Raw genomic sequence first — 14063 nt, 5'->3', positions numbered from 1 at the left:
CTCTCCGACAGTGAGTCATTTCTTGCTCAGTACTACCACTGTATCCTGTACACACTTCTCCTCCCCAAATTACAACAATAGCTTAACACTTACATAGAGCTTACTGTGTACCAGATCCTGATCTAAGAATTGTACATATATTAACTCATTTAACACTCATAACCATTCTATGAAGTATACCTGCTATTACACTCATTGTATTGGTAAGAAAACCAAGGCACAGAAAGGTTAAGAAACTCATCCAAGGTCACATAGCTAATAAGTAGAACAGGGATCTGAATCCAGAGTTTGAATTCAGAGCCTATGCTCTTAACCACTAAGCCTCTGAATCTAACTCGGCCTCTAAATTTTAAGGGATTGCTGTCTCCCCACTAAACACAGCTTCTGTACCTAGTTTTCCAGGATTCATCTGATTTTCCCTAAGACTGAGCATAATATCTGACACATGAGAATTTTCCCAAAAATATTCACTGAACTGAGCCACCACCTGGCTATATAACTTTAGGCAAGTCACTTAACCCCTCTAGATTTCAATTTGGTCCTTATAAAATGAGAGAGTTGAACTAGGTGCTCCTTGTCTCCCATTTTTAAGATGTAAAAATACTAACACAATACTTACTGAAACTAAATCTATCCCATCCTTATATAAACCATAATTCTAAACTTTAAATTTCATCATAGAATTAGACATTAACTGTGCTATCCACAAATAAAACATAAATACCAATACACCATAAAATGGAATATTTTAGACAATGAAATACATAAACCCCATTAAAATAGCTCAAGTTCTTAAAATACAATACCTTGCTATCAACTTTTAACAAGAATTTTCCAAGCCCGATAATTGGCCACGGTGCCAGGGCTTCCTGCCGCTCCTTCAGGAAGTGCTCTATAACCTGCCACCACACGGAGCAGCGCTTCTCCAGGAAGTTCACAACGCCAAAGTGAATAACAAGCTTTTTGAGTATCCATACTATAAGATGAGAAATACACACATAAAAAAGATAGAGGTTACAAAGCTTTAACATGAATAGTTTCCTCAATTTCATATAACTTCCTAAAACAGTAAAGCTAGTGCTAAAATACAGTTGTTTTTTTTTAAAAAGGAAGAGGGAGAAAAGAAAGTTCAAAATATTCCAAATTGATGTAATTGGGACAATTTTCACACAATCCCCACCCACCTATATCCCTCCTTCTCTGTGACGTCTTAATCCTTGAAGGGGTCAGGGATTCACAGCCTATATAAACATAAGATACCCTGATCATGAAGATTTCAGTGACTACCATCTTGGCCCCTCACGCCTTACCCTTCCAGGGTAAAGAATACTAACCCCTGACATGTCCTAATCTCTTCGGCTATTATAGCTGCTCTTGCCAAATTTTGTTCTTTTCCTTAGATGTTTGATGTTTAGTGACCAGAGAAGTATAAGGTATTCCATATGTATCATGATTATACCACTGCAGGGCAACATTTTCATTTGTTTCTATTTCTCTACTCGATGCTGCTCTGTACATCTGAATCTTTTACCGGGGTTCGGTAGAGAAGCAGGGTGAGTATGAGCAGGGCTGTCACAAACAGCCGTGTACTATGTAACTTCAGTGGGAACCACGCAGACTACAATGTGAAAGTACCCCTCTGCAGGTGGGCAGTGTGGTGGCCCTTCAAACGGAGGTTAAGCCTTCTGTTAAAGGCCAACTAAGAAGGTGGAGGGACCAGAAGGAAGTGCTATTTATCTGCGAGGGTTGCCTTGAAGTTTGGACCCTAGATAATGGATCCCAACCACCATAATTTCCCTAACTCAAGGGGGTTCTGTGTCCTTAGTCCTGGCCTTATAATCTAACAGTTCACAGTTTACTATTTTGAACCATGAGGTCAGTGTTACATGCCAATTCAACAATTCCTTCATCAGCATTTTTGAATCTCTGGAGAGGTCTTAGGAAAGCTCCTATGGTCTCAAGAATAAGACCAGGGTAATTATAGTTGTAAAAACTTCTAAGGGGCCACCTTGTTCACAGCCTGCTCTCCCTTTTTATTTAAAAAGACAGTAAAGTTATCTCAAACATAAAAATCCAAAAGTTAAAGAAAAAAGTCTTCAAAGGCAAGACGAGATCATAATTAACCAATTACCTGCAATAGGCACTGGCAGCAACTGTACAATCCACAGGTTCAACCAGATCTGGACTCCAACAATGGCCCAAAGGAGAGACACAAAGTAGATATCGCTAGTTTTCTTCTTTCTAAGAAATGTTCCAACTTCAGACCTTTGTCTGCCCAAGGTGGGTGAAGGGGAGGAGGGTGAAGCAGATGAGGACAGTGCTGGAGGGGGTTCTCCTCTGTCCATGGTTTCTGTCCCTGAAGAGGGAAAGAAAAAAAAAAAACACACCCACATATTAGTCCACATTAATAAACAGTAATACAGAGCAATTAGCTAGGCTATCCTAGTTTAAGCTTTCAAAATGTATTCTGACAGTATGATTACATTGGGTTAAAAAAGAAAAAAAGACTTGGATGTATGCTTGCATATGCAATGAAAAAGGTGTGGAGAATTAATGCTGTGTTTACATCTAAGGAAATTAAGTTTTTTGGGGAGTAGGGTTGAGTATGAGAAATGTTTTACTTTTTACTTTATACACTTAACATTGTGCAAGTTTTTTTACGACATATATATATCATTTATATTTTTATATATATCATTTAGACAAAAAACTGAAGAAAAACACATGACAAAGTAACTGAGAATCATAATTAGCCCATGAAAATTACCCAAACCATATAAAGCAACAAATATTAACATACAGAATTCTTTATTTAAAAATTCCTCCTCTTTTAACTTTATAGTAGATGTATTTATATATATTTCTGAAACAATATGGCTTTTCAGCGTCATTTTACCTAAATGGAGCCAACTGCTCTTACAAGAACCAGCCAGGGATTTGCAGCATATCTTTCTCTTAGAATTAGATATGAAAAATGACAGACTGCTGGGGAAGAGGAATTTTCAAATACAGGATATCACACTCAATTATTTCACGAGGCACTGTTTTCTAACAACGCGACTACTATTACATTTCACTATTACTCAGAATATACCATGATGATGGAAATGCATAAGATCTTAAAACCTGCATTTTGCCTTCCATAAAAAAAGTTAATGATAAAAGTATACCATATTTCTTAAAGTCTAGGTTAAAAAAAACCATGAACACCCCTAATCTCAATGCCCTATTTGCCCCATTGTCTTTACATATTTTACATAGTTGTATCATGTTCCACTTATGACCTTTCCCACTTTCTCCCTTCAGTTGAATGTCAGCTCCAGGAGAGCTAAGACCCTGTCTATCTTGCGCTCCCCTCCACTGATTTCCTTGCACACACAATAGTACCTAACGTATGGAACGTACTCACTAAATATTTGTTCTAACAATGCCTTCCCTGTTATTTCATAATTTTCATAAGTAACCACACAGTAGCCTTCTGAGTGTTATGTCATAATTTCCTTAGTGTTTCTTTTTAATGTTAAATGATTAGTTGTGCGTACATTTTTACTACTGATGTAACTAGCACCATGGTAAGTCAGCCCACCTCACCAGAACATTCTACCCTGAGGTTTGGGGCTAAAGCGCAAGCTAATTATAATATGCTTCTGTTTGACTCTACTCTCTGAATATCTTCCTAATTTGGAAACTTCACGTTGGTGGATGTGGCAGATATGTAGAAGAACGGTAAGTCCATAACTAAAACATCATCCCCTTTCCACTTTGAAAACATGATTCGATGTGCAAGAAAAATAACGTTTTCCTACTACCCCAAATGCCTTTTTCTTAGCCGATCCCTTCTTTCAAGACTTCTCTGAAGTCCATTCTTCAAAAATAGCTCATGAAAAACATTCCTTAACTCCCAAACCTCTGGCACTAACGGACCTCTTGGCACAGACAGGGAAGGCCTTTTACATTCCTGAATCCTGTGCAAGTACAGTGTGACTTTAAAGCTGGTATAAACCTACCAGCTGGATCTTACAGGAGCTTTGCATGCAGAACAACCAGAGGGCTCTGTTTTAAGGGAAACAGTCAATATACTAACAGCATGAGGCATGCAAAGCAAACTTTGAGAAGAAAAGCAAGAAATGCCAGAGAAATTAATGACTGGAAGATGGAAAATAAAAAACAAAAGAAAGAGCTGGAGAAAGGGAACAACAACAACAAAAGCAACATAAAGAGTCAGAGCAAAATAGAACAATGGAGGAGAACTGACAGTTGCAGAAGAAATGGAAAATAAAAGGACTAAGTAGGAGAAAATATGGACAAAGGTAAATAGGACCCTAAGAAAAGGAAAATAACACGAAAGGAAAGTGAGAGAGAATAACAAAAGAAAAATAAGAAAAGCACTTTAAAAAAAAAAAAGGAAAGAATGAAGAATCAAGATAAGAAACCTAAGAAGATAATTAAATGTATGAAAAAAGTGATATATGAGAACAAAGATGAGAAGGAAAAAAGTGTAAAAATAGGAACCAGAGAGAAAAATGAAGGACCAGTAAGTAGCATTTTGTGGTGCTAGTGTCTTTCTTAATTTTATATTCTACATATATTTCATTTTCCGGAATATTTTGAAGGCACTCCTTCACAACGTCAGTCACCTGCAGGCTGGGGAGAGGGCTGGTCCTCAGTGCTCGATTCATACCCTGTGATGGAGATGGCCAAGGTTGCTAGAGTAGAAGCTGCCATGGAGATAACTTGCCCTGGTAACTCTGCTCCTATAAAACAAGCATGCATTTTTTAAACTTTTTAAAGGCAATGGACAAAATGGGAAATAACCTGCAAACTGAAACATACTCCTAAGTTTTCAACAGCAATATAACAAAATGGTTATTACTGACCCACCAGACCAGTGGTTCTTCGCCAAGAGAGAATGCTTAAGAATCAACAGGCTACTGTACAGCACAGGGATCTCTACTCAATACTCTGTAATGACCTATATGGGAAAAGAATCTAAAGAAGAGTGGATATATGTATAACTGATTCACTTTGCTGTACACCTGAAACTAATGCAACATTGTAAATCAACTATACTCCAATAAAAAGAAAAAAGAAAAAAAGAAAAGCAACAGGAAAGTCTGCTAAAAATGCAGGTTCCTGGACTCTCTGTGTATCTCTCTCATTTGGGAACTTGATGCTGGTGCATGTGGCAGATAGTAGATATATAAACATGGAGTGCCACGCTTATATTTTTTTTTACTTCACAGGTTAATTTTACTGCACATCTGTGTTGAAACACACTGCCACACCAAGTCTGTGAGCTTCTTGAATGCAGACTTACTTTCCTTTGTATTACTAGCTCCTAGTACAGCATGGAGCAGCCCACACTTGCTCTCAATAACAACATTCCATGAGTGAATATGCAAATGTATGGGTATCATGCAAAACCATATATAGTTGATCCTTGACCAACACGGGTTTGAACCATGCAGGTCCACTTACACGCAGATTTTTTTCAATAAATATAGTATCTGTATTTTCATCTTACAGATCTTTAAATTAACTAAGTGTGGGGAAAAGTTTTTGTTCGATGAGAGATCACAACATGCGGAATCAAAAGAACTAGGATTTGAATTCTGATTCTACCCAAACTGTTTCAGCTTCCTGCCCTTGTGTGAGTCATTTATCAATTCCTTTGTTTCTGAGGCAGAGACAGGAGCTCACAGATTTTTGACTGCATGGGGGAGTCAGTGCCCCTAACCCTGACATGGTTCAAGGGTCAACTGACTATCTATAAAGTACATAATTCAGCACAGGTGAAATCCACCACTTGAAAATCTAAAAGATCATCACTACCCTGTTTCACGTTACAGGTTCTCATGTTAAGTTCCTAATAGGTAGTAAACCGAGTTTAACCATTTGCACGAGATTCAAAAAAAACATTCACTGGTCAATGAGGTCTGTCTATAATGGTCAGCCTTTAATTTGCTATGGCAGACAACACAGACTAGCTCACACAACACCTCATTCTAGTGTGCTTTCTTGTGCCCTAGAGACTGGAAAGCTAAGGATTGTATTTCTTGGACTCCTTTGCAGCTACAGTTCCACATGTGATACAGCAGAACACTTGTGCAGGCACGCCTGTGCAGACTTGGAAGCCCTACGTGACTCACTGTAATTTGGAAGCTCTCATGTCAAATATAGTCATATGGTTTTTCTGCAGGTACTTAGCAGAAGTTCCAGAGGTTATGCTATCTGATCTCCAACTTTGTGGCAAGCAGCAGCAGCTGTGGCACTTCTGCTCAAACAGTCCTTTGGTGTCGTTGAGCATTTCTCCTGGTTGCGTTGCTTCTGCATGTTAGATCCAAGCTTAATTGTCTGGTCCTTCCAAAAATTCTGTATGTACAAATTCTTTATGCTAACCAATACCTCTTTCTATTTAGACTAGCTGGCATGGATTCCACTGTCCAACTGAGAACGCTGAGTGTTCTCAGTCACCAAATCATACGTACACCCACACTCATGCAGCTGGGACCTTTGGGTAGGCCAATATTCAATGTGACAACATAAAGCTCTGCCAAGCCAATGAAAAGAGCCATGACCTTCAGAAGGTTAATGAATTACAGCTTCAGATAAACTCTGCACACCCAACAAATTCAAGGCTGGCCATCTTCTAGAGGTAAGCAGGCCAGGGGTCTGAGATGGCTCTTTGGTAGCCTCAGCCATCAGGATCAAGCGTGCTCATCTTGCTCAATCATATCCCATCCCTCCTCTAATAAATGCCTCTGTAATCTGAAAGAGGTTTAATTTTTAGGCAATCCAAGAGAAACTCAAACTCATGATCTGGGAAGAGAGCATAAGCTAGATATCTGGATTGGAACCTATTCTCCTGGCCTAGGTATCTAAGGTGCTTTTTTGATGCCAGTAAGAGAACAAGGGCTAACAGAAAAACATAGTGCCTTTCATGTCTTACATGTTTCCATTACTCACTGTACTGAATGCTGGGGATGAAAACACAGACCCTGCCCCCATGGAGCTGAGTGGAAGAGACAGATACGAATTAAAGAACCACACAAATAAACGAATGTATACAAACTGTGATTGCTATAAAGGAAAAATACTGGGTATTTTATGAGCTCCTAACAGAAGAAATCTGACTAAGTCTGGAGAATCAGGAAAGGCTTCTCTTTAAGAAGTAAAAATGGGGACTTCCTGGGCAGTCCAGTGCTTAAGACACCACCCTTCCAATGCAGGGGGCGTGGGTTTGATCCCTGGTCAGGGAACTAAGATGCCACATGCCATGAGGAGTGGCCAAAAATAAATAAATAAATAAATTTAAAAAATGGGGTTTTATTAAAAGAACAAAAAGTTTCCCAAATGATTCCTTTAAAAACAAACAAAAAAAAGAAGTAAAAATGAAGCTGACATACAAAGAATGAGGAGGAATTAACCAAAGGAAGGTAAGTAATAATATTTTGGATGATGGAAGCAAATAGGAAGGCTGTAAGTGAAGAAACTGGCATGTTAAAGACAGTGAAAGGTCAGTGTGTTTGGAACACAGTAGGAAACTGGTATCAAATAAACAAGGCTGGAGATGGTAAGCCAGATGATGCAAGTCGTAGAAGACCATAGTAAGGACTTTAGTCTTTATCCCAAAAGGAAGAGTTTTAAATAGGATAATAATTTTTTTTACTGAAATGTTATTGAGATAATTGTAACATCACATGCAGTTGTAAGAAATAACACAGAGAAATCCTGTGTACCTTTTATCCAGTCCCCACCACCCTGCAATGGTAATATCTTTCAAAACTGCAGTACGTTACCACAATCAGAGTATCAGCATGGACACAAGATACAGAACAGTTTCATCACTGCAAAGATCTCCCATGTTGCCCTTTTATGACCACATCTCCCCACTCTGTAAGTAAATAATCAGTTTTGAGATATAAAAAGATCATTCCTACTGTTTGGTCAAGAACAGATTAGAGAAGACCAAGAGTAGGTAGAGGGAGATAAGTTATTGCAGTATTACAGGCAAGACATGATGACAGCATGGTCTGCAGTGGTTAACAGGAAAGATGTTGGGAAAGTGGCTGCATTTAAAAGACAGGGAGTAGTCAAAGTGGACCAGACTTGGTGACAAAACAATAAAGGGTTCAACAATGACCCCCAAGTTTCCAGATTATGATCAGACAGAGAACATGTAGGGGAAATGGATGAAGATTTTGGGTATACTGAAGTTCTTTTTAGACTTCCAAATAAAAATTTAAACACAAACTGATTACCTCAGAGACCAGAGAGGTCTTAGGTTCCTGTGTGCCCACAAGAGATTTCTTGGGTTCCACTCAAGAGAAAAGGTTGGGAACACCTAATGACTAATGGCCTGGGACAGCACAGTAAGGTGGGGAAGGGGGAGGCTTCCAATCAAAATTCAAAGAAACAAAGTATTCTCTCATATAAGAGTAAAGACTAGTTCAGGGTCCTCAATTACTAAACCTACCTCTTCACAAGTAATTTAATGAAGTGGTAACTTATCCTTGAGAGAGTCAGAGAAAGAAGTCCCCTGATGGTTAGGTAGCTCCAAAATAACAAGATCATTTTATAGCTCCTCAAATACGGGCTTACAGTTTGGCTGCATTTTGGCTTATACTTCTAAACTCCCACTGAGCATTCATTCATTCACCAAACAGGTGACTGGGATGAGAGACTAAATTAAGACCCTAGTCTCAAGCTCAGTCTAATACTTGAACTATCAGTTATGATTCAGTATGTTAAGAGCTAATGTAGATATAAGTGTAGAATATTTGGGGAGCACCGAGGATAGAAACCTAACCCATGCCTGGGAGAACAGGGAAGAGTTTCCAAAGGGGCTATCTGACAAGAATGGTAAAAGATGCCATCCTTTAAATCCAATTTAAGCAAGTCAGTCAGATAAAGAAGACAGAACAAGTTTATCTTGGGGAGAAAGGAAGAGGCTGGTATCTTAGAGGACAGAGGTAGAAAAGTTTTCCAGAAAGACAAAAAAGCAGGTGTAAAGACACAAAGGCAAGAAAAAGCAGAGCATGCTGTTCAAAGAACTCTAGGAAGTCGAATAAGGATGAAACACAGGGTACAATGGTAAGAGTGGAGAGACAGGAGGATACAGAGGGAGAATGCGACCAGAGGATGGAAGGGCTCATATTTACTATGCACAGGGGCAGTACAATTCAGTGGTTGGAATCACAGGTGAGGAAACAAGACTGCCCAGGTTCAAATCTCAGGTCTATTTCTTACTAGTTGGATGACCACAGGCAGGTTACTTAGGATCTAGATGCCTTAGTCTCCTCAAGTGTAAAATGCAGCATACAGAAATTCCTAACTCACGTGAGAATTAAGTGAAGCAATACATATAAAATGCTTAGAACAATGCCTTCTGTGTAGGACTCAACAGAACTTAGCTCAGCAAATGATATTATTATCACCATCATCTTTATCAAAACTGTTGGCTTTGACAGGATAAACTATAAGCACAAGCCACTAGCACTCCTACAGTATTTGCCTGTACCTCTCATCCCCTCCCTGCTCTGTATTACAGCCGTTTCCCTAAGTCTTATCCTTACATTTTTAGATATCCCCTCAGGGCTGTGTAAAACATCTTACATACAGTCATCACTGAAAGACTTGAGGAAAAGTTAAGATCAACAGATTAAATCTTCACAACTACGGCTTAAAAACTTTCTCCAACTTGCTGATATCACTAAAATATACAATAAATATTTAATAAATCTTAGCTAAATCAATGAAAACTATGCAATACCATCCTAGTTAATACACAAATGATTCAGCAAATTTTTAGAATGCCTGAAACTTCACAAAAGAATGAAAGGAATAGCACACAGAAAAAATCAACAGAGTATTTGAAAATTATGGATATAAGATTTGGCAACTGCTCTTACTCATCAAACAGATATGTACTTGAATGACTTTTGTCTAGTGATATCTTTCTGCACTTCAAAAACCCCAAGGGTTTGGGCAGAGAGATGATAAACTAGACAGAAGAATGCCAGGACCCAGAATCTAGGCAGACTCACGGTACTGGGAAAAAAGCCCCAGCTAAAAATAGGCACATAGACAAGGGAACATAATCTTGGGACCCAAGAACTATAAACAAAGAAAGGAAAGAGCATCCAAGGTTTCCAGAGTCAATCTACCCAGGGAAAGGGCAAGTATTAACTGGAGGGCCAAACAGCAGGAATTCACACAAGTCCAAATAAGCAGACCACTGACATTAGCAGCCTAGCACCAGGGGACAGAAACTCATACTCTGGTATAAGAAATAGATCACATGTTCAGATAATATCTGTTGATATGGCTAAATCGACAATGGGCAGAATAATTTTTTTTAATAATAGAGGGAAACATATTTTGAAGCCTGTCTAAATAAGGAGACACTTGATCTACTTTGTTCTCTTTCACAGGGACAGTTGAAGTTACCAGGAACACACCCAAAGATGCTTATTGGAAGGAGGCCCTTTATATCAAGTAAAATCTCCCCAGCATGTAAAGTTCCCTTTGAAGAAGGCTTCTGTTTCCATTACTAATGTGGAAAATACATCTCCTCCTCAACAGCTTCTAGTATCACTTCACTGTACCACTGGTCAGTAACAGGGGTTTGGATATGGACCACTAGGAGCTTCTCTAGGTCTATTTAACTGACAGTGGCAGAATTGGGGAATGACAGATAAGCAGTAAGAAATTTACTTTGCACTTTTTCTTCCTCCAATTTGGGCTTAACTGGACCAAACTTGTTCATTCGTATCACATGCTATCCCAAACAATTAAGACAAAATGAAGCCTTCCTCACCAAGATATTTCTGGTCACTCATAAACAATTACCAATGTTAAGAGGATCAGGCCCAGATGTAATTGCCTGTACTTCTCGTCCTGGGTGTCCTGGCTATTAAAGATACATCTGACACTTGTTTGCCTAGCTTTTGAAGAAGCACTTCTCATACTCATAGTAAATGGCTCTCTGAGCCTAAGTTCCTTCATCTGTAAAACAAGTATAATACCAATCTCACTGGTATACTATGAAAATTAAATGAGATAGCATGTTTTAAGAGTCCTACAAGGCCTCACGCATAGGGGAGAACAACAATGCTTATGTTCCTCCTTTCTCACAGGCCCAGGGAACACACCAAAGCTGGATTCCAGGTTTCTGCCAAGTAAGACTTCTGGGGCCCAGGAGGCAGAGAAGCTGGGTGCTGTGCCTGTGGTAAGCCACTGGGGCCAACATGAACACTAAAGGAGCTGACAACTACAACTGAGTGCAAAACGGATCCGCAGGGCTTCCCTGGTGGCTCAGGGGTTAAGAATCCACCTGCCAGTGCAGGGGACACGGGTTCGATCCCTGGTCTGGGAAGATCCCGCATGCTGCGGAGCAGTTAAGCCCGTGAGCCACAACTACTGAGCCTGCGCTCTAGAGCCCACGAGCCACAACTACCGAGCCCATGCACCACAGCTACTGAAGCCTGCGCGCCTAGAGCCCGTGCTCTGCAACAAGAGAAGCCACCACAGTGAGAAGCCCGCATACTGCAACAAAGAGTAGCCCCTGCTCGCCGCAACTAGAAAAAGCCCGCGTGCAGCAACAAAGACCCAGCACAGCCAGAAACAATAAATAAAATAAAATAATAAAATAAATTTATTAAAAAAAAAAAAAACAGATCAGCAGTCGATACTTTTTCAGGATGGCTGATGCTTGTCAAAGAGCCTGGTGAAAGGAAAGAACATTGGGTGTAGGTTAGAGTCAAGGACGTAGGCTTAAATTTTAGCTCCACCAGTCATCCGTGGGATTGTGGGCAAGTCAGTTAACCTGTTATTAAATGTCTTCATCTGCAAAACGGAGAAATCTATTTTACAAGGTTGTGGGGGGGATGTTTTGTTTGTGGATTAAAAAAGATAGTACACTTAAAAGCATGGTAGACACTTAACATTTTCCCCTACATTAACTTGAGGTTCCAGGAAATACCAGGTAAGAGTTCCTAAGGTCTAAGAAAACACCACTGAGTAAGGTCTCTGGGTTCAGAAAGAACCACTGAAACTAACTCAGCAATGATCCATAGAAGAGTTTTCTGGGTCTAGGAACTAAACAAATTCATGCTTTGAAGTATGATGACATCCAAAGGATTAATTCTGTGAATCCAGCAAACCACAGATTGTAAAACAGCAAAAGATTCAAAGCTCAGAAGACATAGAGAAAGATGCCTACACAAGTGACTAGGATACAAGAGCAGTCCTACAATGGGACAGTGGAGGTGACAAGGAAGGAATAAATGCACACACTGCCATGGCAGTATGCTGAAGCATTCCCGTGCCTAACTATATTACAGTGACATCTACAGGAGGGAATTGACTATAAAAAAGGGAAAGGTTGTCCCAATATGGCTTGAGTTCTGATGCCTAAAATAAACAAGGTACTAGGGGCAACAGGAAAAAAATATTCAGAAATTTAGAAAAAAAAATGGTTAAACAAATTTATTTTAGGATGAGGATTATCTATACTAGAAGTCCATAAAAAGATTCTAAATCAAGAATAACCTATTCTGAAGTAGGCTGGAATAGGAGTAAACAAAACAAGGAAAACCAACATTTCCAAATCTGCTCTCAACATTTATTCTGTGTCTCTATGACTTCCTTTCTTTTAATAGTCTGGAATACAAATACCAGAAATCTGGCTTACATGCCAACACATCACTATCCTGGGCTTATGGGGGATAATAATCAAACACAGTCTTCTTTTTTCCCAAGCTCAATACTTGGTCTTAGAACTCCTGCCCTCACGGCTCCCTAGGCTGCCATCACCAGCTGACAAGAATTTATACCCAAGAGAAAATCCATCTGAAACCCCTGGTTTAGACCTACTTTATTCATATACTTGCAGTAAAGTACTTACTTAGCCCTGGACAAAAGCAGTCAAAAGGACAAAACTGTCCTCAAAATACTAAAAATAGAACTACCATATGATCCAGCCAATTCCACTTTAGGATATATATCTGAAGAAAAAAAGAACACTAACTCGAAAAGACATATGTACCCCCATGTTCACTGTAGCATTACTTACAATAGCCAAGATACAGAAATAACCCTAAGGGTCCACTGACTGATGAATAAAGAAAGTGTGGTGGGTGTGTGTGTGTGTATACATACACACACATACATATATATACACACATACACACACGCGTGCGTGCGCGCGCACACAAAGGAATATTATTCAGCCATAAAAAAAGAATGAACTCTTGTCACTTGCAGCAACATGGTGGACCTCAAGGGTATTACGCTAAGTAAAAAGGGTCAGAGAAAGACAAATACTGTATGATCTCACTTATATGTGGAATCTTAAAACAAACAGCAGCTCAAAGATACAGAGAAGAGACGGGGGGCTGCCAGAACTGGTGGTGGGGGTGGGATAAATGAGTGAAGGGAGTCAAAGGCACAAACTTCCGGTTATAAAATAAACAAGTCCCAGGGATGTAATGTGCAGCCTGGTGGCTATTGTTAATAACACTTCATTGTAGACTTGAAAGTTGCTAAGAGAGTAGGTCTTAAGGGTTCTCATCACAAGAAGAAAGTTTTTTGGTAACTATGTAAGGTGACAGATGTTAACTAGACTTATTGTGGTGATATATACAAACATGGAACCATTATGTTGTACACCTGAAACTAATATAATGATATATGTCTAATATACCTCAATTGGAAAAAAAAAAAAAAAAAAAGAGAGAGAGAAATGCCAGAAGAAAAAAAAAAAGGAGAAAACTGTCCTGGGGTGAGGGGTGAAGGATAAGCAGAGCTGTCTGAACCACTACTATTAGGGGAAAGGGGAAAAAGAAGAGACAAAGCTAATCAGAGGAACAAGTGAAAACCACCAAGCTTTCTACAGTAGTTGCCAAAACAGGAAGTTTACTTCTACTGGTTCGATATATAACCACAGAGTCTAACAGATTGTGACCAGAAAGACAGGCTGAGCAAAGAAAACTTAGACAGACAGCAAAATATAAAATAAAATCTTTCGTATTTTCCACTGTCAGAGAGATAGATAATTAAAG

The 14063-nt window shown here is 39.3% G+C and overlaps 1 protein-coding gene across 1 annotated transcript in view; it reads right to left on the bottom strand.

Annotated features, from left to right (window-relative positions):
- TMEM245 (transmembrane protein 245) overlaps positions 1 to 14063 on the bottom strand; it is a 97038-nt gene that overhangs the window by 69781 nt on the left and 13194 nt on the right. The window contains exons 4-6 of the mRNA XM_061200129.1: positions 4638 to 4754; positions 2132 to 2356; positions 807 to 976 (exon numbers count right to left, since the gene is read on the bottom strand). Coding sequence (XP_061056112.1) covers positions 807 to 976; positions 2132 to 2356; positions 4638 to 4754 — 512 coding nt within the window. The remainder of the gene's footprint in view (positions 1 to 806; positions 977 to 2131; positions 2357 to 4637; positions 4755 to 14063) is intronic.

The sequence above is a fragment of the Eubalaena glacialis genome, chromosome 9 (assembly GCF_028564815.1).
Source record: "Eubalaena glacialis isolate mEubGla1 chromosome 9, mEubGla1.1.hap2.+ XY, whole genome shotgun sequence".
In the NCBI taxonomy this organism is placed as follows: Eukaryota; Metazoa; Chordata; class Mammalia; order Artiodactyla; family Balaenidae; genus Eubalaena; species Eubalaena glacialis.
Note: the sequence above shows the minus strand (reverse complement) of the source record. Positions and strands in the feature narration are given on the sequence as shown.